Source organism: Petaurus breviceps, unplaced genomic scaffold (genome assembly GCF_028583685.1).
Source record: "Petaurus breviceps papuanus isolate PSGF00001 unplaced genomic scaffold, PetGlider_PUasm1.0 90535, whole genome shotgun sequence".
NCBI lineage: Eukaryota > Metazoa > Chordata > Mammalia > Diprotodontia > Petauridae > Petaurus > Petaurus breviceps.
The window spans coordinates 1,192,458-1,216,127 of NW_027187270.1; the positions used below are offsets into that span (position 1 = coordinate 1,192,458).

Sequence of the window (23,670 nt, forward strand, 5' to 3'; positions counted from 1 at the left end):
CCCCACTCCAGTCCATCCTCTTCTCTGCTGCCATAGTAATTTTACTTAAGCACAGATCTGACCAAGTGACTCCCTCCCCTAACTCAACCAACCCCAGTGACCTCGGGCTGCCTGTAGGATAAGATATAAACTGGGCTGTTTAACTTTTAAAGCTCTATGCACATTTACTCCCTGCCCTCCCTTGCCTGCTCAACCTCTTTCATTCAGTATGTGTAACTTGAAGCTAATTTGTACTGCTGGGTATCTGACTGGAGCCACAGATACAAAATCTATATTGTTCTTACTGAAACACAGCATGAAATTAACAGTAAACTTAAAACAAACCTAAATTTAAAATGCCAAAAATTATTGCAACTCCATCCTTTATACTTCTTAAATAAAGACTCTGGTCCAAAAAAAAAAAAGCCCTATCCAAACTATCCAGACTGGCCTTCTCTTTGTTTCTCACTCTTGACACTCCATCACCAATTTCCGTGCCTTTGCCTAGAACATGTTCTCTTTTTGCCTCTGTTTCATACAACTCCTTTCATCTGAACTAAGATGGATACCTTCTGTATGAATCCTTTCCTGATCCTCCAAATGCTAGTGCCCTCCATTCTAAGCTACCTTCTATTTACCTATTATGTATATATTTATTTACTTTATATTATAGTTATCTAAAGATATGTACTTGTGCTTTCCTCTTAGAATATCAGCTCCTTGCAAGGAGGGATTGTCTCATTCTTTGTACTTGCATCCCCAGTGCCTAGCTCAGGGTTGGGGAACCTGCAGCCTCAAGGCCCCATGTGGCGCTCTAGTTCCTTGGCTTCAGCCTTTTGACTGAGTCCAAGTTTTCTAGAACAAATCCTTTTATTAAGGGGATTTGTTCTGTAAAGTGTGGATTCAGGCAAGGGGCCAAATTTGAGGACCTAGAGGGCCACATGTCGCCTTGAAGCCAAAGGTTCCCCACTCTTGCTGAATCCCTGATGTGTAGTAAACACTTAATAAATACTTGATGATTAATATTGGAATGAATTTGAATGTTTGATAAAATTCATTGTAAATCCCTCTAGTTCTGGAGTTTTTTCCTCTGGGAGTTCACTAATGGTTTGTTCAATTAATTTATAAAAGACTGAGTTATTGAAATTCTCAATTCTATTCATTTCAGCATTTTATATTTGTAGCTGTTGATTCACTTCACTTAAATTGTCCATTTTGTTGGCATATAATCTGGAAAATAATTTCTAATTCTTTCCTTTGCTTTTTCATTATTTGTTGTGATTTCTCCTTTCTCACTTTTTTTTGCTGGCAAGCTTGTTTTCCTTTCCCTTTTAAAAATCAGACTAGCTAATGGTTTATCAATGTTTTGTTTTGTTTTCTTCCCAAAGCCAGCTTCTCATTTTATCTATCAGTTCAGCGGATTGGGGACTTTCAGTTTGGTTAATCTCAGAATTTCTATTTTGGTGTTTAGTTGAGGGTTTTAAATCTTTGTTGGTTTTCAAAGTCTTTTTAGTTGTATGCCCAATTCATTGATCTTTTGTTGATGTAAGTGGTTAGATATATAAATTTTCCCTTGCAGACGGCTTTGGCCACTTCCCAACAGTTTTTGGTATGTTGTTTCCTTGTTTGAATTTTCTTTGATGAAATTTTCTATTGTTTTTATGTTTAATTCTTTGTTCTAATAATTCTTTAGGATTAACTTAGTCTCAATTAATTTTTAATCCTTTCTTCAAAGGTTCTTTATTGAATGTAATTTTTATTGCATTGTGGTCAGTAAAGGATGTATTTAGTATTTCTGCTCTTTCTTCATTTGTTGATTAAGATTTTATGCCATGATAGATGCTCCCCATCCTGTATTTGCACAGTTAATTTTTTTTATTCAAGTGTAAGACTTTATCTTCATGCCTATTGAATTTTATCTTATTAGGGGAAGCTTCGGAAAGAGAACATTTATTAAGGGCATACTTTGTGCCAGACACTGGGCTAAATGCTTTTATAGATATCATCTCATTTGATCCTCACAGCACCTCTGTGAAGTATATCATATTATTATCCCCATTTTAAAGTTGAGGAAACTAGGGGTGGCTAGGTGGCACAGTGAATAGAGCATTGGCCCTGGAGTCAGGAGGACCTGAGTTCAAATCTGGCCTCAGACACAACACAAAAACTAGTCGTGTTACCTTGGGCAAGTCACTTAACCCTAATTGCCCTCCAAAAAGCAAAAAACAAAACAAAACAAAATAAAGTTGAGGAAATTGAGACAGGCAGAGGTTAAGTGACTGCCCCCCCACACACACACATACAAGTGACACAACTAATAAGCATTTGAGGCTAGATTTGAATTCAGGTCTTCCTTACCCTAGGCCCACTGCATCACCTTGTACTATAGTATATCTATTATTCCCACTGCATCACCTTGTACTATAGTATATCTATTATTATTCAATTTGACCAATCATTCTAGGCTGTTGAAATTGTTTTGGACCTCCAGTTCCATTGTGAGAGGTTTTGTGTGCCACTAAGAAATGTGGCAAGTTTCAGTCAAACTGAGACCCGCTAAAGACCTTAGCTTAAAAAGGCCAAGACATCCCACTGCATCCAGGGCCATCTCTAGTTGCTCTGATCTGTATCTGGCCACTGGACATACATGGCTCTGGAGGAGAAGGTGAGGCTGGTGACTTTGCCCAGCCCTGCCTCACTTAAATCCAATTCACTTGCATGTCATGGCATCACCTCCCTGAGGTCATGGTCCTCTTTAAGAAAGAAGGACAAACAGCAACACCAACATCCGATGCTGGCCTAACAGCAGTAGGTCAGACACATTGGCTACTCTGCTTTCATCCAGGTCAGCAGAGAGCCACCTCCTAGTAATCTTTAGATGCAGCCGCTCATTCAGCCATTGCTGATGCCACCTACCTGGACTGACATCCAACTTGACTTTAGCTAGAGCTAAAGTCTCCCTTCCTTATTTCCCTGGCCCTAGCAGAAACTCACAGAGAAGCCTTTTAGAGCTTAACACTGAGCTGATCTTCTTCTTTTTCACAATTGGGAAAACAGACATTCCCCATGAGGTAATGAGGCACCTTTCCCATCCCCAAGACATTTCAAGGCTCACTGAGGGGGTTAGGAAGGGGAGGGGCGAGGCAGGGGAGGAATAAAAACTGGGGCTGGAGCTTCCCAGAGGTTGTCATCATGCTCCAGTTACCAAGAAACAAGCTAAGACCCAGTGATTACTGAAGAACACAAATTCAGAAGGATGGGGGAAGAATCTCTGAGGTTATTTGGGCCAAACCCCTCTTTTTGCAGATGAGGAAATCAAAGCCCAGAAAATGAAAGTGATTTTCCTAAAGCAGCACCCAAGATCACAGAGAGCTGGAAGGCATCTCAAATGCCATCATTTTATAGAGGAGGAAACAGGCCTAAGAGACTTTCTCCAGGTCACACAGGTCCCAGGCAGGAGAAGCCAAGTCTTCAGACTCCAAAGCATGCCTTCTTTTTTCACAGTACCAAGCAGCCTCTCTGCTGGGGCTTGGTCTTGGTTATCTCCAGGATATAAAGGGAAGCCTAGTTGGCCATTTGGGGATGAGGGGTGGGGGGTGGGAGAAAGTGTGTGTGTGTCTGTGTGTACAGCCAAGGTGTGCCCCTGTGGAGACCTCAGTGGTGCTGAGATGTGTATTCTATCCCAGGCTGTGTCTGCTGCAGTCAGCTCCATCCGCATCTGATTGGTCAATTTTCAGCGTGAGCATTTACACCTCAGAAGTCAGAAATTGCTGCAAATCAGGCCTTGATATATTGTTTTGTTGACTGTCATTGTCTAGACTTAAGGAAGTGTTAATAATGCAGTTTAACATGTGCATGCATTATTATTTTTTTCAGAGAGCCCAGTTGTTAAACATTTAGGAACTCTCCTCTGTAGCCCCTGTATTGCTCTGTAGACCTTGCCTAAGCTCAGCACTAATGCGGTAGAAAACTCAGGAACCCATCATCACCAACCCAGAGGGCCTGGCAACTGGAGGCTCATAACTCTAATGATCATAACTGGCATTTTCAGAGTCCTTTAAAGTTTGCAAAGTGCTTTTCCAACCTCTCAATCCCCTTGGCTGTGTTCCTGAGGTGTCTCTGTTTCTGGGGGTCTTATGTTACCCTAGAGGAAAGGCAGAAGCAGTTGTCCTTTCTAAGCCCTTCCCCATCTAGGGTGGGCCTGCATCCGAGCTCAGGAGACCCTCCCCTTAACCTGTATCAATAACCTTGTTTCTGTTTTGGCCAGAAACCCTGAGGGTCTTTCCCTCTCAGGTTGATTTTTTTTTTTCCCACTAGGTAGAGGCCATTCTATACCTCATTTCTTACTTAGACTTAATCACTGAATGGGCTTTGCCTCAGTCAAACTGAGAGACCTGTTAAAGACCTTAGCTTAAAAAGGCCAAGACATCCCACTGCATCCAGGGCCATCTCTAGTTGCTCTGATCTGTATCTTGCCACTGGACCCAGATGACTCTGGAGGAGAAGGTGAGGCCGGTGACTTTGCACAGCCCTCCCTCACTTAAATCCAATTCACTTGCATGTCATGCTATCACCTCCCTGATGTCATGGTCCTCTTTGAGAAGGAAGGACAAAGAGCCACGACAATATCCAATGCTGGCCTAACAGCAATAGGTCTGACACATTGGCTACCGAGAAACTAGCATTTAAAGCCCTCTGAGATCATCTAGTCATTTCATGAAATAAAGCTTGAAAAGTAGGTGGAAACCAGAGTGTGGAAGGCCTTACATGTCAGGAGTTGTATTTTTATCCTCTAGACAACGGGCAGCCACTGAAGGAATTTGAGCCCAGCAGTAGCATAGTCAGGCCTGGCAGGCATCAGGAAAATGATTTGATCAGAATGTAATTTTGTTCCATTTGATTTTGGGGAAGAGGAATTGGGGATAGGAAAGACTCAATTGTGAAGCTGCTATAGGAGTATGGACAAGGTGTGCTGGAGGCCCAAACTAGGCCAGGGTTTGTGTGATGGAAGAAGGCGAGATATAGGAGAGAGACGTGGCTGTCAAAGTACTGAGGCTGGGCGGCCTGCCCTGGAAGGGGAGGGCACATTCCACAGTGACTCCAATGTTGTGAACCTGGGTGACTGAGAAGAGCAAGTTGGAAGGAAGGTGGGTGATCAGTTTGTTTTGGACAGGAGGTTTCTGGGCTATCTGGGTAGAGCCCAGGAGAGTGGAGACAGACTAGGGCTGAGAGACTTGGGCATTACCTGTGGAGGAATGATATTCATACTAATCAAAGACTCCAGATTTGTTAAAGCCTCTGTCATGTGGGCTTGCATGGTGCCAAGCAGGGGTGGGGAACCTATGGCCTGGAGGCCAATATGTGACCTAGATCCTTAAGTGTGGCCTTTTGACTGAATCCAACCATCCCCTGACCATAAACTGAATGACACTTACCTGCCCCAAGTGTATTGTAAGTTGGGTCCTCCTACCTTGGCACACATTTTTCCATCAAAACGTGAGAAGCCATTTAGCCTAACCCCCCTCAGTGTATAAACAGGTCAAGGGATAGGGGAAAAGACTTGCCTCAGGTCTCTTAGGTGACTAGCAGCAGAAGTGATTTAGGAGACAGCAAAGGCCCTCGGGAACCCTTAGGGATTCAGAGATGGAAACTGAGGGTACTTGACCTCAGGGAGCTTTTATTCAGGAGACCACAGGTAGCTCAAAACCAAATAATTGGAAGGGAGGAGAGGAGCATTTCAGAGGGAAGAGGAAGGGCCTCCATCAGGCTTTGATGTCTGTGGGAAGATTTAGAAGGAGCTGGGGAATCGAGAGGGAGAACCCTAGGCCAGGAGCCAGGAGGTGAATGATTTCCATTGGTTTACCATGATCCTGTGAACCTATCTCCCCTCAACTAGACCCAGAGGTTTAAGGGACCTTGGAGGCTTTCTAATCCAATCCCGGCATTTAATAGAAGAGAGGCTCAGAGACTTGCAGTGACTGCTCCAGGGTAACACAGCCTAGTAGGCTAGCAGAGTATAGTGCCAGGAGAAGAAGGCGGTGATGCTCAAGGTTTGAAGGGTCCTGCCCAAGGCCCCAGAGGGACTGGGGACTAAGGTGGCTCAGAGCCCCATTTAGCTTCTGAAAAGTATCTTTACTGGAATTACTAATGGCAATCTTGATGAGAAGGTTCTGGAAGCCTGTTCTTTTCTTATTTCTAGGGTAACTTCAGACTTTTACAAGTTTGGGAGAGATGGGAGGGGGCCTTGCTGGAAACAATGTGGAGATCTCTGCAGCCTTTGACACTGCTAATCATCCTCTTCTTGATACTCTCTTCTCTCTAGGTTTTCATCGTCCTGCTCTCTCCTGGTTCTCATCCTACCTGTCTGACTGCTCCTTCTCTGCCTCCATTGCTGGATCTTCATCCAGGTCAGACCCTCAAGGGATCCCTCAAAGCTCTATCTTGGGCCCTCTTCTCTTTTCCCTCCTCACCTCCTATGGATTCAACTCTCTTCTCCATGCAACTGATTCTCAGATTTATTTGTCCAGCCCTAACCCCTGCCCAGAGGTAGCGTCTACAGTCTCCAGCTACCTGTTAGACATCTCAGACTGAGAGCATGCCCTGTAGCTACCTTCAATTTGACAAGTCACAGACTGTACTTTATTAGCTTTTCCTCCCCCCCCCCCCAAAAAAAAACCCCTCACTTCTTCCCAGCATTCTAGTCAGCCAGGCTTACAATTGAAGGGGCCTCCTCAATTCCTCAGTACCTTTTGCTTGCATATTCCATCTGTTGCTAAGGCCTGTTTCTACCTCAACAATATTTCTTCCATACTACCCTTTCTCTCCTTGGACATAGGCACCTCCCTGGTGCAGGCCTCATCACCTCCTACACCTGGCCTGTGGCACTAGCTTTCTGGTAGTTCTGCCTGCCTCAGGTGTGTCCCCCCGCTCCCTCCCCTGCAATTGGCTCACTATCACTAGCCTGCTCAGGAAATTCCACTGGATCCCTAGGAGCTCCAGGAAAAAAAAATGGAAAATCTTCTGGCCTTTAAAGCCCTTTATAACCTGGTCCTTTCTTGCCATTCCAGTCTCTCTCTTTTTTTTTATTAGTTAATTTATTTATTTTTAGTTTTCAACATTCACACATACATTCCTATTAAACATATTTTCACATTCATTAGTTGTGTTGTGTAGAAGAATTATAACGAATGGGAGAAACCAGGAGAAAGAAAAAACAAACAAAAAAAGAGAAAATAGTCTGCTTCGCTCTGCATTCAGACTCCATAGTTCTTTCTCTGCCTGTGGCTGGCATTTTCCATCATGAGTCCTTTGGAATTGTTTTAGGTCCTTGCATTGCTGAGAAGGGCTAAGTCTATCAAAATCAGTTATCGCACACTGTGGTTGTTACTGTGTACAATGTTCTCCTGGTTCTGCTCCCCTCAATCAGCATCAATTCATATAAGTCTTTCCAGGTTTTTCTGAAATCTGCCTGCTGTTCATCATTTCTCATAGCACAATAGTATCCATTCATTCCGGTCTCTTTATGTCTTACTCCCTTCTACCCACTCAAAGATTCAGTGATGCCAGCCTCTTTGCTATTTCTCACACAAGACTCCCCATGGTTTGACCCAGAACTGTATTAAGAGTTAGTTAGGTAGCGTAGTAGATAGAGCAATGGGTCTGGAGTCATGAAGACCTGGGTTCAAATCTGATCCCAGATATTTACTAGCTGTGTTACCCTGGGCAAGTCACTTAAATTTTGTTTGTCTCAGTTCTTTCAACTATAAAATGGGGATAATAGCACCAAGTACTTCCCAGGGCAGTTGTGAGGCTCAAATGAGATAATATTTGTAAAGCACTTAGCTCAGTACTTGGCATCTAGTCTCTATAGAAATGCCTATTCCTTTCCCTTCCTCCTTCCTTCCTTCTTGTCCAACTGGTTATCCCCCATCTTTTCTGCCTTGCCTCTTCCCTTTCCTGGTCTTCTTTAACCTCAGTATTGACCTTTTGAGATGACCATCATATCATTGTTGGCCATGAGTCTGTGACCTTGTCTACATCTGCCCAACTCAATTCTACTAAAATAGTCCTAGGAGTGTAAGGTACCTTGGAGGCCCTCTGGTCCAACTCCCTCATTTTATAGATGAGAGGCCCAGAGAGTTATAGTGACTGGTCCAGGGTAACACAGGCTAGCAGAATATAGGGCCAGGAGAAGAGGGAGGTGATACTCAGGTGAAGGAACCTGCCCAAGGCCCCAGAGGGCCTAGTAACTGAGGTTACCGAAGGAACACAGATCCTCATTTAACTTCTGAGAAATCTAGTGAATGAAATGAGTTCTGCCAACCCTGAGGAGAAGCTTGGCACAGTTCCTAGCACATGGTAGGTATTTAATCTATGCCAGTGGGCTGACTGGTCAGAAGGCTTCTCAAGTAAGAAGGACAAGACCCCAGCAGCTCCTCCTGCCCCTCATCCTATGACCCAGAGAAGTTATCCTGGGGTCATAGCATTGAACATTAGAAGGGCCCTTAGAGACCATCTGGATTTTATGTAGTGGGCCAGGCCCCTTAGGTAGTTTGAGGACCTGTGGGCCACTTCTCAGAGGTTGTGGTTTTAATGCACAAAGTAAAATAGAATTACAAAGGAAACCAATGGCATTGGAACTGTTTGTCTCTCTCTCTGTCTCTGACTCTGAGAAATTCATGGACTCTAGATTATGAACCCTGATCAAATACAACTCCTGCATTTTACAGATGAGGAAACTGAGGCCCAAGGTCACCCAGGTAGTAAGTGGCAGAGCTGGGATTTAACACTAAACACAGCCCTCTTTCCAGGCTTTTGGGCTGGGCTCTGACTGGTGCAGCTGCTGCTGTGTGCTGGGGTCCAGAGGAGACAGGGGAGACAGGGCTGTGGTGCCCCACATGTTTCCCTTTGTGTGTGGCCTAGAAATCTCCCCCCACTCCCCATGCCACAGGGTGTGTTTGTGTGCACACCCAGGCCATTTGGCACTCTTCTGCCACCTGCTGGCCCCCCCTTTTTTTTTTGCACACTGCAGTTCTCCAGGCTATATTCTGAGAGGCTTTCTATTGCTCCATCCAGGAACACACACACAGTCGGGCCTCCTCTCTCTCTTCTTCCATCCTTTATTCCCTCCTCTCTCTCTTTTCTCCTCTATCTCCATGTCTCTGTCCCTGCCTCTCAGTTATCATAGTCTTATTAAGTTAGAGGTAGAAGTCTCAGTGCTGTCCATGTCCCCAGTGACTCCTGAGGGCACACAGAAGGGCAGAGCTGGCAGGCCCATGTGACATCCATTCATTTGACAGGGGAGGACACTGAGGCCCATAGTGGGGAAATGTCCTGCCCTGTGAGTACCCACCTGGGAACCTACAGAACTGACCTATGAACAGAAGTCTCCTAACTCCCAGTCCAGTACCCTTTTGACTACCTAATACTGTGGCCTGACACCTTCTGTCTCCAGGACCTCATTTTATTTATGTTAGACGAGGACCAGGGGTGCAGAACCTGCTGCCTAGAGACCACATGTGGCCCTCTAGGTCTTCAAGTATTGCCCTTTGACTGAATCCAAACTTCACAGAAGAAATCCCCTTAATTAAAGGATTTGTTAAAAAAAAAAAAAAAGGATTTGTTCTGTAAAACTTGGACTTAGTCAAAAGGCCGCACCCAAGGACCTAGAAAGCCACATGTGGCCTCAAGGTCAAAGGTTCCCCACCCCTGCACTAGGTGATGTCTACCCACCCTTCCAATTTTGATGTCCTGTCAGTTCTAGGTTAGAATATTGCCTGTTACAGGAAAGTCCCTGATTAGAAAGAAAAAATGCAAAAAACCTAAATAATACCCACAAGTCCTACAAGGTTTCCCCAAAAGATAAGAGGTTTCAAAGACTGATATTCTTTGGAAAAAGAAGCATAGAAAGCCAAATACATCATGCATCACAGACTCTGTAGGCTCTGCTCGTCAGGACACACCTTGTCCTGATTTTTCATATCACTAAAAGTTCCAGGATAACTCTTCCATTTACTTACTAGTTATAACTATGCTGATATCATTTATTAGTCCCTAAAGCCATTGTCTTTCTCATCATAGGCTCTTGGATATAACACTCTTGTTTTCCATCTCCCAGAATGAATATTTCCTTTGGGGCAGAGCTGTTGGGGGAGGCAGACCTAAGTCACAACTGGGGACAGAACATTGGGGCCTTGCCTCAGGCATCTACATGTGGGGATTTGATGGGGGGGGGGCACAGGAGAAGGCTTAGCACATGCCTTGGGACCATGAGGGAAGGGAGGGTCACATTGCCACTTCTTCCAGCTGAGCCCAAGTGGTTCAGCTGAGAATTGGCTTTTGGATCCAATGAAATGTCAGAAACACAAAATGACAGAACGACATTCTTCTGGAGGTCCAGCAGTTTCATTTTGTTCTTTGTATTTTTAGTGGCCAGCACAGGGCATAGCCTGTAAGAGGTGCCGAATACATTTTTGTTGAAATTAAAATACTTCATTCTACTCATTTGACAGATAAAGAAACTGGCCTTGAGTGACTTGCCAAAGTTCAGAGAACAAATAATTCCAGGAGCTGGAACCATGGTCTCAGCTGAGTGTTTTTTCCTATGAAGAGGATAAAAGAGACAAGGCCAGAATGGGGAGGATGGCTGCCCACCGAGGGGAGACATTTGGCGAAGGGTCATCCGGGCAAGAAAGAAGCAGCGCTAGCTGGAAGGCACCCAGGAGGGTGAGCTCTCCCAGGTAAGAAGAGGCACAGGGGCCATCTGAAGCAGGCGCTAGAGGGGAAAGCTATGAGGCCTCTAGAGGTGACCCTGAGACCTTTGGCTCAGGTGACTCAGTAGGGGCTCAGTCTACTCTTAGGAGAGTAGAGTTTGGAAGAGACAGGAGAGGCCATCTTGTTCAACCCTTCTCATTTTTTCAGATGAACAAACTGATCCCTAGCAATGGGAAGAACATGCCTAAGATTTAATCAATCAATAAGCATTTTAAAGATGTTTTTTTTTTAAAGCATTTGCTATGTGTCAAGCACTGTGCTAAATGCTGGGGACACAAAGAAAAAGCAAAACCTGTGCCTGCCCTCAAGGAGTTTACATTCCAATGGGGAGAAAACATATATGTCAGTCATAAGATACAGGATAAACACAGATGGAAGTAGATGGAAAATTATCTGATGGGATGCCACTACCAGGTGGGAAGACCAGGAAAAGCTTCCTGGAAGAGGTGGCACTTGAAATGAGTATTAAAGGAAGCCAAAATTCTAAGAAGCAGAGGTTGAGAGGGAGAGTATTCCAGGCATGAGGAACAGCCAGTGCAAAGGCCTGGAGACAGAGGGTCATGTGTAAGAAAAAGTAGGTAGGCCAGTATAGCTGGATTGAAGAGAATGGAAGGAGATTTAGAAAGGCTGGAAGGGGCCAGGTTGTGAAGAACTTGAATGGCTAAGCAAAGGACTTTTCTATGTATAGGATCGGTATGGAGGCAGCCTCTCATATCCTTTGTCTAGGGCCATGTTCTTCGTAGTTTTACAACTCTCATCCTTGATTTTGTTGTGGTTGTTCTATCTGTTTACCTTCTTGTAATAATCATGTCTGTTGTTTTCTTGGCTTCACTTCCTTCCCTCTGCATCAGTTCATCTAGATCTTGCAAAGCTTCTCTGTAGTCACCATGCTGGTCATTTCTTGCATTACAATATCATTCCATCACACTCATATGCCAATATCTGTTTAGTTGTCTGCCAGTCGATGGGCATCTGCTTTTTACCCCCTCTTCCTCCCCCCCAGTTCTTTGCTACTAGAACAAGAACTGCTAAAATAATGTAGAGAACATGGGTCCTTTCATTTTACCTTTGACCTCCTTGGAGTATATGTCTAACAGTGGAATGTCTGGTTCCAAGGGCATGAACATTGTAGTCACTTTATTTGCATAACTCTAATTTGTGAAAGGATGTTTTGTAAGATTTTATCTTTTCTGTTGACTCTTAGCCCTACCCAGGAAACCTGGAAGATGTTTGCATGAGATTCCCCAGTATAATGAGACAGGTATCTCTATTTGTAATGGTACAGCCCAGAGGAAAGCCTTAGTCAAAGGAGAGGAGAAAGAGAGAGAGACCTGTCTTGATCTCCAGCTCTTTGCTGGTAAAAGGCACAAGAGGCTCAGGATGACTTCCATACCCAACTCTCTCTCTGGCCTCCTGCCATTCCTCATGGCTCTCTTAGCCCCATAGCTTGGTCCTCTCATTGCTCGTCAGATTTCACAGGCAAGGCAAGGACAAGGGGGTGTCTCCATGGTTCTTCAGTCTTTCGTGGTCACAGGATGGCAGTGTGTGTAGCAGTGTGGTACAGTGGAAAGGGTGTTAGATTTAGGGTCAAGGGTCTAGGTTCACATCCTGGCCCTCCCACTCACTGCCTGGGGAACTTTGGAAAGTCACTTAGCCCCACTAGACTTTAGTTTCCTCATTTATAAAACCAGGAGTCAACCCCCACAACCTCTCAAGTCCCTTCCAGCTCTCTGTGGATGCTCTTGTGATGCCCCCTGTGCAAGATGAAATTCCCAGCCCTAGAGCTGTCCTATCTCTGAGTGCTACTAGTAAAAAAAAATCAAATGAGGCAAAGTCATCAGCAGAGAGGATGGGGCCAGCTAAGGAGGGGTGTGGGGGCCTAAGGAGAGAAGAAAAGGCCAGGAATTGTTGCTGTGGTGAGGAGGACAAGGGATCCATTAGGTAGGAGTAGAAGGATGTTCACATGGTAATGATGGCCCAGTTGGGATTGGGTACCATCCATTTATAGTGGAATCAGAACACATGGTTTTGAGATTTCCCCCCAGCTCCATGCAGCAGCATGTGGGGGTGGGGAGGAGTAATTCAGGGTTGGGGTTTGGCAAGACCTGATTGGTGATGGGCCAAGGGGAGCAAGGGATTGAAGAGTGGAGGACAGTTTCAAGTTGAATTGGTTCATCAAGGATTCAGGATAGGGGAAGAGGACTGCTTCTCACTGTATCAGGCTGCTCACCAGTTTTGTAAGAGCTTCAGCTCTGGACAGCTCTTAGCAGCTGCTACTCATTGTTTCCTTCACTGGAAATACTGGAGCTTGCAAGGTGAGGGGTGAGGGCCCCAGGAACAGCCCCAGAGGCTTCCTTAGGCTATCATATGGGTAAGGGAGAGTGCTACCAGGCCTAGCCTGAGTTGTGGGTCCTTTACTCTTCCTTGCTCTTTAATTCGATTCACCAAACATTTATGTAGGGCCTTCTATGCAGCAGACACTTTGCTAGGCTTTGGAGATTCAGAGACTGAATGAATGAATAAAAGAGTGCCTGTCCTCATGGATCTTATACTCAATTTTGGTGAAACAAATTTTCTCCAGGTAAGTAAATACAAAGTAATTTTAGAGGGAGATTAGGAACCCTAAAGAGGGAGGGGGAAGACCTCCTGTAGGAAGTGGTATTTGAGGGGAACATTTGAAGGAGCTAGGGAATCCCAGAGGGAAAACCCTAACCTGGGAGCCAGGTCCCCTTCTCCCCCATGAGATGACTTACATTGATTTGTTATGATTCTGTGATTCTATCTACCCCCAACTAGTACATGACCATGAGACCCAGAGGTGTAAGGCACATTGGAGGTCTACTAGTCCATCCCCTCATTTTACAGATGAGAGGCCCAGAGAGTTGTAGTGACTGATCCAGGGTAATACAGGCTAGAAAAGCATAGGGCTAGGAGAGGAAGGCCCAGGTGAAGGGACTTGTAACTAAAAAAGGGGCAGGAACTAAAAAATGGCATAGAGTCTCATTTAGCTTCAGAAAAGCATAGTTAATGAAATTACTTCTGCTAGTCCTGGGAAGTTTGATGCTATTGATCACCCTCTTCTTGATACTCTCTTCTCTCTAGGTTTTCGTGACACTGCTCTCTCCTGGTTCTCCTCCTACCTATCTGACCACTCCTCCTCTGCCTCCGTTGCTGGATCTTCATTCAGGTCATGCTGATAACTGTGGGAATGTCCCTCAAGATCCCATTCTGGGCCCTCTTCTCTCCTCCCTCTTCTGTTTTCTTTATTTTTAATGAGTTTTTGTTGATGTCTTCTTTTTCTTATATTGTCATGGTCATCCTCTGCACCCCTTCCCCTCCCAGAGAGCTGTCCCATATAACAAATAGTATTTTTTTAAAAGAAGGAAAAAAAAAATGAGCACAGCTGACAGATACATCGCTTAAAACAAGTGTAATGTGTAACACCGGTGGGCCTCTTGCCTCTGTGGAGGGGTGGGTTGGGGCTTTTTGCTTCTGTCTTTTCATTTGAGTCTTGCCTGATTTTTAAATTTTTTTGACACTCCCTTTTGATTTTTGGTGTGTGGTCGTTCTTTCCATTTCCACTGTTGTCATCATTGTATATTTTGTTTTGTTGGCTCCGCTTATTTCAATCTGTATCAGTTCATGTAGATCTTTCCATGTTCTCTGTATTCATCAGATCCATCATTTCTTATAGCCTAGCAATCTTCCATTTCATTCATGTGCTAGTTTGTTTGGCCATTACCCATTCTATGGGTGTCTACTTTATTTCCAATTCTTTGTTATCACCGAAAGTGTTGTTATAAAGATTTTGGTGTATACAAGAACTTTCTCTTTATATATAGCTTCCTTGGGGCACAATCCCAGTATTGGGTTTCTGGTTCAAATGTTATGGACATTTTAATCACTTTATTTCCATGATCCCAAACTGGCTTCCAGAGTGGTTGTACCAGTTTGCAGCTCCACCAACCCTTCCAACATTGACTATTGCCATTTTTGGTCATCTTTGCCAGTTTTCAGGGTGTGAGATGACATCTATATTATTTCAGTTAGTGAACTTCTCTCAATGGCCATCTCTATCTCGAAGATTGTCAGATCGAATTGTCCAACCCCAGCCTCCAGCCTCACATCTCCAACTGTTTATCAGACACCTGAAACTGAATGTCCCATAGATGTCCAAATCGGAATTGATTTTTTTCCCACCCCTCCCCCCAAATCTCCTCTCTTCCTAACTCTCCTAGATGCCATCCCCTTCACCCTCTCACCCTTCACAGCCAATCAGTTATCCACCTTCACACCATCTTATTTCTAATCCCTGCTCTCTCCTTTGACAGGCCTTTGTCACCTGATTCCTGTATTATTGCAATAGGTTTCTGCTTGTTCTCCCTTCCTCCCTCCCCCTCTTCCCACCTCAATCTATCCTCTACTCAGCTGTCAAATGGATCTTTCTAAAGTACAGGTCTGACCATGTAACTCCCCCCATTGGGTAATTTCCAGTAGAACCCTATTTCTGCCAGAATCAAATATAAAATTCCCTGTTTGGCATTTAAAGTCCTTCATAACTGGATCTTCTCCTACCTATTGCAGTCTCTATGTGCCCTGTACTCTGAGATCCAGTGACAGCAGCCTTTCCTTGCTGTTCTTTACAGAAGACACTTCAGGTTCTGAAACAAAACTAGCCATGCTCTATGCCTGGCACTGTCTCTCTCCTCATCTCAGCCTCTGGGCTTCCCTGGCTTCCTACATGACTCAGTTAAAGTTGCATCTTCTGCCAGAAACCTTAATTCTAGCACCTTCTCTGTGGTATCATCCCCATGTTATCCTGTGTATGTCTTGTTTGCATCTGGTCTCCTCTGTCAAGCCTGAGAGTTTCCTGACAGCAGGGACTGGTTTTTGTCCTTGTTTGCATCTGAAGTGATGGGCACATTGGAAGTGCTTGAGAAGGGCCACTCGACTGGGGGGTTGGGGGCTCCTTCTCAGGTGGCATAAACAAGACACCAGCTGCTGCCTCTACAGCCTAGAGAAATTATCCTGGGATCAGAGGTTCTAGAGTTGGAAGAGAACACCCGGGCCAGGGCTCACCAGATTTTTTGGTTCATGAGCCCATTAGGTAATTCCATGATGCCTAGAGGCCCCTTCTCAGAGGTCATGTTTTTCAGTGCATAAAATAAAATACATAAAATTACAAAAGGAAACCAATTGTATTGCAATAGCTTTCTGTGTGTGTATGTATGTGTACAAAACGACCGTCCATCAGACACTTCAAACTGGATGGCTCATAGACCTCTTAAATTCAATATATCCAAAGCTGAACTCATTTTCTCCAGGATTTACATATGTACATGTTTGTATATACATGATATATATTTATAAGCATATGTTCATGGACTGTAGGTTATGAATCCCTGATCCAACTCTGTCATTTTACAGATGGTGAAACTGAGGCCCAAGGTCACTCAGGTAGTAAGTGGCAGAGCTGGGATTTAACTCTAAACACAGCCCTCTTTCCAGGCTTTTGGGCTGGGCTCTGCCTGGTGCAGCTGCTGCTGTGTGCTGGGGACCAGAGGAGACAGGGGAGGCAGGGTCGGGGTGCCCCATGGGCTTCCCTTTACAGGTGGCCTGGGGCCTGGGTTTGACCATTTAGCACTCTGCTGTCACCTGCTGGCCATTGTTGCTCACTGCAATTCTCCCACTCATATTTCTTTTTCTTTTTGGAGAGTAAAACAACTTTATTTTCTTTTTTCAAAAAAATTTTAATTTTGGGGGGGTTTTCAACATTCACTTTTATAAGATTTTGAGTTCCAAAGTTTTTTTCTCCCTCCCTCCCCTACCCCTTCCCCAAGATAGCATGCAATCTGATATAGGTTATACATGTACAATCATATTAAACCTATTTCCACATTAGTCATGTTGTGAAAGAAGAATCAGAACAAAGGAGAAAAACTACAAGAAAGAAAAAGACAAAAAACACCAAAAAATAGTATGCTTTGATCTGCATTCGGACTCCATAGTTTTTTCTCTGTATGTGGATAGCATTTTCCATCTTAAGTCTTTTGGAATTATCTTAGATCACTGTATTGCTGAGAAGAGCTAAGTGTACCAAAGATGGTCATCACACAAGGTTGCTGTTACTGTGTACAATGTTCTCCTGGTTCTGCTCACTTCACTCAGCATCAATTTATGTAAGTCTTTCCAGGTTTTTCTAAAATTTGCTTGCTCATCATTTCTTATAGCATTCTATTATAGTGGAATATATATAGTATTCCATTACATTCATATACCATAACTTGTTCAGTCATTCCCCAATTGATGGACATCCCCTCAGTTTCTAATTTTTTGCCACCACAAAAAGAGCTGCTAAAAATATTTTTGTACATGTGGGTCCTTTTCCTGTTTTTATGATCTCTTTGGGATACAGACCTAGTAGTGGTATTGTTGGATCAAAGGGTATACACAGTTTTATAGCCCTTTGGTTACAGTTCCAAATTGGTCTCTGGAATGGTTGGATCAGTTTACAACTGCACCAACAATGCATTAGTGGCCCAATTTTCCCACATCCTCTCCAATACTTATCATTTTCTTTTTTTTTGTCATGTTAGCCAATCAGATAGGTGTGAAGTATACCTCAGAGTTGTTTTAATTTGCATTTCTCTAATCAACAGTAATTTAGAACTTTTTTTTCATATGACTATAGATAGCTTTGATTTCTTCATCTGAGAACTGCCTGTTCATATCCTTTGACCACTTATCAATTGGGGAATACTTGTATTCTTCTAAATTTGACTCAGTTCTCTGTATATTTTAGAAATGAGGCCTTTATCAGAGACTTGGGACATAAAAATTGTTTCCCAGCTTTCCGCTTCCCTTCCGATCTTGGTTTCATTGGCTTTGTTTGTACAAAATCTTTTTAATTTAATATAATCAAAATTATCCATATTGTATTTCATAATGTTCTCTATCTTCTGTTTGGTCATAAATTCTTCCCTTTTCCATAGATCTGAAAGCTAAACTATTCCTTGTTTTCCTAATTTGCTTATGGTATCATCCTTTATGTCTAAATCATGTATCCATTTTGACCTTATCTTGTACTAGGGTGTAAGCTGTTGGTCTGTGCCTAGTTTCTGCCATACTATTTTACAGTTTTTGCAGCAGGTTTTGTAAAATAGTGAGTTTTTATTCTAGAAGCTGGAGTCTTTGGGTTTAGCAAACAGTACACTACTATAGGCATTGACTACTGTGTCTTGCTCCTACCCATATTTCAAGAGATTTTCTGTGTCCCAACTAGGAACACAGACAGCCAGTCCCTCTCTGTCTCCCTTCTTCCTTTCCTCTTTCCCTTTCTACCTCCACCATCCTTTCTTCCCTTCATCCTTGCCTCCTTTCCTCTGTCTTTTCTTCCTTCTCTCCCTGCCTCCCATCATGAGATCATGAAGTTAGAGGTGGATGTCCTTTATAAGATTCCATTCTTTGTCACCTCAAAAGGACTTGTAAATCTTTTGGTACATCTTTGATTAGAGTTTGTGTTGCTTAGAACTAATCCCTTCCTTAATCTGGCTTCCCTCTAATTCCCTCTTCTCCCCTTCTTACTTCCCTCTTAAGTGGAATGTATTTCTGTACTCACCTATGTGTGAGTATTATTTTTTCCTCTGGTTAGATTAGATGACAGTGAGATTCAAGTGTTAGTCCCTCCCCAACCCTTCCTCCTCATTGGTATATTGCTTAGGGAAGGTTTTGTACCTCTTGGGCCATGGTGCTACTTTCCTTTTCCAATTCTTTCTTCTTTAGCTCTCATTTCTTTGCCATTTTTTTTTCTTGCAGTGCTCTCATTTAATTTAAAAAGTTTAAATCTTTCTCTCTCTTTTTTGGAGGACAATTGGGGTTAAGTAACTTGCCTGAGGTTACACCGCTAGTTTTTTGTGTGAGTGTTAACTGTCTGAGGCCGGAACCAAACTCAGGTCCTCCTGACTCCAGCTTTACTCACTGCGCCACCTAGCTGCCCCAAATCTCTCTCTTTTTTAAAAACCTTATTTCATTTCTTCCAGGAATTTCAGTTGAATTTGTGCTCAAGCTGTGTTTTTCTTTGAGGCTTTGCTTGTAGATGTTTTGGATCCATTCTCTTCTTCTAGGTTTGTGTCTTGAGCATCCCTAGCTCCATAATAGCAGCCTGTTTCCTAACTTTGGACTTGAAGTGGGGGCTAGGCTCTGTGCACTTTTCTGGTCTAGTCTTCATGCTGTTTTCTTGAGTTGTTGAGTATTGTGTTATTCTAGGATCTCAGGGACAGCTGTGGGTGGGGACCTGCAAGTTTTCAAGTGCTCCCAGAGCAGTCTGATCTGGTTTGAGTTTTGTAAGTTCTTGACATGGATTTGGGAGTGCTGCTAGACTCAGCCCCTATCAGTTAGCTGGGAAGCTCTTCTGGTTCAGAGTGACAGGACTTTAGCCTCTCCTTTGATCTAGAATTCCAGCCCTGGTTATTCCTCTACAGGCTTCAGACTTTGCTAGAAGCTGGAACTGAGACCTTGCTCTGCTCTTAAGGGTGAGAGGATCTGAGCCACATAGCTACTGCTTGTTTCTGAACTTGCTTCTCTCTTGTTACATAACCTAGGGCCTGTGATTACTCCTTACCCCAGAATACCAATCCAGGTCATAGCTCCCCTTCTTAATCCACCCTGGATCTGTGAGCTGAAATTGTAGTGAGCAGACTATCTGTCAGTTGGCACCTGTTTTACACTCTATAAAGATGTGCTGGATCTGGGACCCCTTCTTGCCCTGGTGCATTGACTCTCCCTGTCTCAGAGTGCTCCCTATAGTGTATTTTTGGTCAAACCCCATCCTTAGTGTCCACAGATCTGTCTGTCTGCCTCTTTGTGTTGACCTTTGCTGGAAAAATGACTCCCTATGATTTTTTTTTCTTGAATTTCTCCATCAGGATTTGGTCTATTTTCTATGTTGTTTTGGAGGAGTTTTAGGGGGGAAGCTCTGTATACTTCCTGCTACTTTCCTATCTTAGCTTTGCCCTCTCCAAAACTTCAGATTTCTTAAGACTGTTGACATGAGTCATGAAATAGATCAGCATAAACTTGATGTTGATTACCTGCCCAAAGAGTGTTTGTAAGTTGTCTTCACCTGTCTTGGAAAAGGCAAGTGTAATATACAGTCAATCAGGAGCTCATCACATTGGCTATCCCAATAGATTCACCCTCATCTACATGCCACATAGCTCATTTGATTTGCTCAGGGTCTGGCCAGAGCCATTGACCATTTTTTGCTTGGATTTTGAGCTGGATGGAACCTTAGGGACCATCTACTTCACACCTCCTCATCTTACAGATGTTCATACTGATCTCCAAGGATGAGAAGAAGTTTGCCCAGGGTCACACAGGAAGGCAATCAGTCAATCTATAAACAATTTTTAAGGCATTTATAATGTGTCAGGCACTGTGCTTAAAACTGGGTATATAAAGAAAAAGCAAAGGAATTTACATTCCCATAAGGGAGCAAGTATGTCCAAATCATAATATCCAAGATTACAGATGGAAGTAGATAACATGTCACATGAGAGGGAAGTCACTACCAGATGAGAGGAACAGAAAAGGTCTCCTGAAAGAAATGGCACTTGAGCTGAGATGCTGAGAATCAGATTGGGAGGGAGAGCCTTTGAGGCATGAAGATGGGACATGGAATATTTTGTGAGAGGAACAGCAGAGAGTCCTGCGTTCCCTGATTGCATGGCATGTATAGAGAAAGACATTGCCAGGAAGTTGGAAGGGGGCAGGTCATGAAGAGCTTTAAGAGCTAAACAAAAGGCTCTATATGTAGGCCTGCTCTGCACTGGAGTGATGTGAACTTGTCTCCTTACATCCCTTCCCTGGGGCCATGTTTGTTCTTTGTAATTTTGCAAACTCTCTTGATTTCTTTGTGGTTGTTCTATGTGTTTCCCTTCTTGTAGTCATTGTGTATGTTGTTTTCTTGGCCCTTCATCAGTTCACATAGATCTTTCCATGCTTCTCTGTATTCATCACTTTCATCATTAATTACAAAACAGTAATATTCGATCACATTTATATGTCACAATTTGTATATCTATTCCCCAGGCAATGGGTATCTACTTTTGGTTTTGTTTTGTTTTTTCTAGTTCTTTGCTACTACAATATACTACTATAGTGCTTCTATAAATATTTTGGATTATATGGATCCTTTCTTCTTATCAGTGACCTCTTAGCAGTGAAATTTCTGGGTCAAAGGGCATGCACATTTTCATCACTTCACTGGCATCCTTCCAATGGTTAAATGTTATGACTTCTCTTGACTTAGCCCGGACCCAGGAGACTTGGAAGATGTTTGCCCAGTACTCTCCATTTCCCAAATGGAGCTAGTATTGCCATTTGCATGTGTACAGATCAGTTTATTCAAAAGAGGGAGGGGTAAATAAAAAGGGACTTTTGTCTTGATCTCCTGTTAGATGAAGGCATTAGGGGCTCAGGATGGCTTCCATACCAATGCTGGGCCTGGAGTCAGGAAGATCTGAGTCCAGATCTGGTCTCAGACAGTTACTAGCTGTGAGACTCTGAGCAAGTCACTTAACTTTTGTTTGCCTCAGTTTCCTCAACTGTAAAATGGGGACAAGAACAATATGTCTCCACCTTGTGAGGATCAAATGAGATAATATTTGTAAAGCACCTAGCACACTGCCTGCTACATAGTAGGTGCTATGTAAATACTTGTTTCCTTTCCTCTCTCTCTGGCCTCCTGCCATTCCTCATGGCTCTCTGAGCCCCATAGGTTGTTCCTCTCATTGCTCATCAGATTTCACAGGCAAGGCAAAGACAAGGGGTTGTCTCCATGGTTCTTCAGTCTTTCGTGGTCACAGGATGACAGTGTGTGTAGCAGTGTGGTACAGCAGAAAGGGTGTTAGATTTGGGGTCAAGGTGATGAGGGATAGCTCCCAATAGGTTCAGCAGGAACTCTGATCTTATCCAAGACCAGAAAACCTGCAATAGCATCTGGAAAGAATTCAAGGTCTCAGGCTTAATTGGAGTGAGGGTTGTAGAAGTTTATTTTTACGCTTCGTAGAAGCGGGCATGAGTCCTTAGGGGACCTGTGAGTGAGAGGGGTACATGCTTTTACTTTTAAAGGGTAGGGCTGCCATTGTCAGGGCAGACTGGATGGAGGGAAGGGACCTCAGTGCATAGATAAAGGTTAGAGCTGACTGAGAGGAACTTGTGACTTTAGTGCATAGATAGTTTAGATGAGATTTGGGCCAGACCAGAGGAGACATGAGGCAAGGACAAAGGAGTCACAAGGTGTTGCCTAGGCAGAGTGTGGAATAGGGGGAAGGGGCAGAGTTTGAGGCTGGGAAAGGGATTTTACAATACAAATTGCAGTTAAAATTGTACAAACTGCTTTTACAAATTGGTTTTACAAATTGATTTAGACTCCAGGTACCCCATCAAAGGGTCTAGGTTCACATCCTGGCCCTCCCACTCACTGCCTGGGGGACCTTGGAAAGTCACTTAGCCTCACTAGACTTTAGTTTCCTCATTTATAAAACCAGGAGTCAACCCCCACAACCTCTCAAGTCCCTTCCAGCTCTCTGTGGATGCTCTTGTGATGCCCCCTGTGCAAGATGAAATTCCCAGCCCTAGAGCTGTCCTATCTCTGAGTGCTACTAGTAAAAAAAAAAATCAAATGAGGCAAAGTCATCAGCAGAGAGGATGGGGCCAGCTAAGGAGGGGTGTGGGGGCCTAAGGAGAGAAGAAAAGGTCAGGAATTGTTGCTGTGGTGAGGAGGACAGGGGATCCATTAGGTAGGAGTGGAAGGATGTTCACATGGTAATGATGGCCCAGTTGGGATTGGGTACCATCCATTTATAGTGGAATCAGAACACATGGTTTTGAGATTTCCCCCCAGCTCCATGCAGTAGCATGTGGGGGTGGGGAGGAGTAATTCAGGGTTGGGGTTTGGCAAGACCTGATTGGTGATGGGCCAAGGGGAGCAAGGGATTGAAGAGTGGAGGACAGTTTCAAGTTGAATTGGTTCATCAAGGATTCAGGATGGTGGGGGGGAGGGAGGAAGGTATATCCAGATCAGGGGTGAGGTCCTGGGGAGGGAGAAGAGTATAACTAGAGTAGAGTCAAGGACCTGGGTTAGCAATGTGGGATAGAAGGGTTGGGGGCCAAGGCCTGGACAAAGAATGGCAAACATAGGGAGGATTCGGAGGCCTAGGGAGAAGTGGGCAGGGAACAGGATCAGCTGAAGGAAATTCAGACTTGCTCTTCAAGATCTGATGCCAGGACCTCTGCTTCTCACTTACCAGGCTGCCCACCATCTCTTTAAGAGCTTCAGCTCTGGACAGCTCCTGACCACTCCTCTTGTTTCTTTCACTGGAAATACTGGAGCTTGCAAGGTGCAGGCCCCAGGAACAGGCACAGAGGCTTCCTCAGGCTATTATATGAGTGAGGGAGAGCCCTACCAGATCTAGCCTGAGATGTGAGTCCTCTGCCTTTATTTGCTGTTTAATTCAATTCAGGAGGCTCCAGGGGTTATGAGACAAAAACAAAACAGAGTGTTTACCCTCAAGGACTTTATATTCCATTGAGGGGAAAGAATGGGTAAGTAAATACAAAGTAAATTGAGCAGAGGTGAGAGACCTGACTGAGGCCTGGAGTTTGGGTATCCTAGGGGCAGAGTCCTAGCTCAGGAATCAGGACCCCATGGCTCCAAACTTTTATTGATTTGCCATGAGTCTGTGAACCTGTCTACACTTGCCCAACTCGATTATGGTAAAATAATCCTTGGGGTATATGGGACCAGAGAGTTGTAGTAACTGGTCCAGGGTAACATAGTCTAGCAGAGTACAGGGTCAGGAGAGGAGAGAGAGGGCCCAAGTGAAGGGACCTGTCCAAAATCACACAGGGCCTGGG

General features: G+C 44.0%; 2 protein-coding genes across 3 annotated transcripts in view; both read left to right on the forward strand.

Annotated features, from left to right (window-relative positions):
- HMGB3 (high mobility group box 3) overlaps positions 1-10,601 on the forward strand; it is a 47,398-nt gene extending 36,797 nt beyond the window's left edge. The window contains exons 5-6 of one of the 2 annotated variants that reach the window (XM_069063043.1): positions 6,302-6,386; positions 10,491-10,528. In XM_069063043.1, the coding sequence (XP_068919144.1) occupies positions 6,302-6,386; positions 10,491-10,513 (108 nt within the window). In that variant the 3' untranslated portion in view covers positions 10,514-10,528. Of the gene's footprint in view, positions 1-6,301; positions 6,387-10,490 lie in introns of both variants that reach the window. The other variant, XM_069063044.1, reaches the window with a different exon arrangement.
- The window catches only part of GPR50 (G protein-coupled receptor 50), a 126,711-nt gene continuing 113,620 nt past the window's right edge, over positions 10,580-23,670 (forward strand). The window contains exon 1 of the mRNA XM_069063039.1: positions 10,580-10,718. The gene's annotated coding sequence lies outside the window, so the exon portion shown is untranslated. The remainder of the gene's footprint in view (positions 10,719-23,670) is intronic.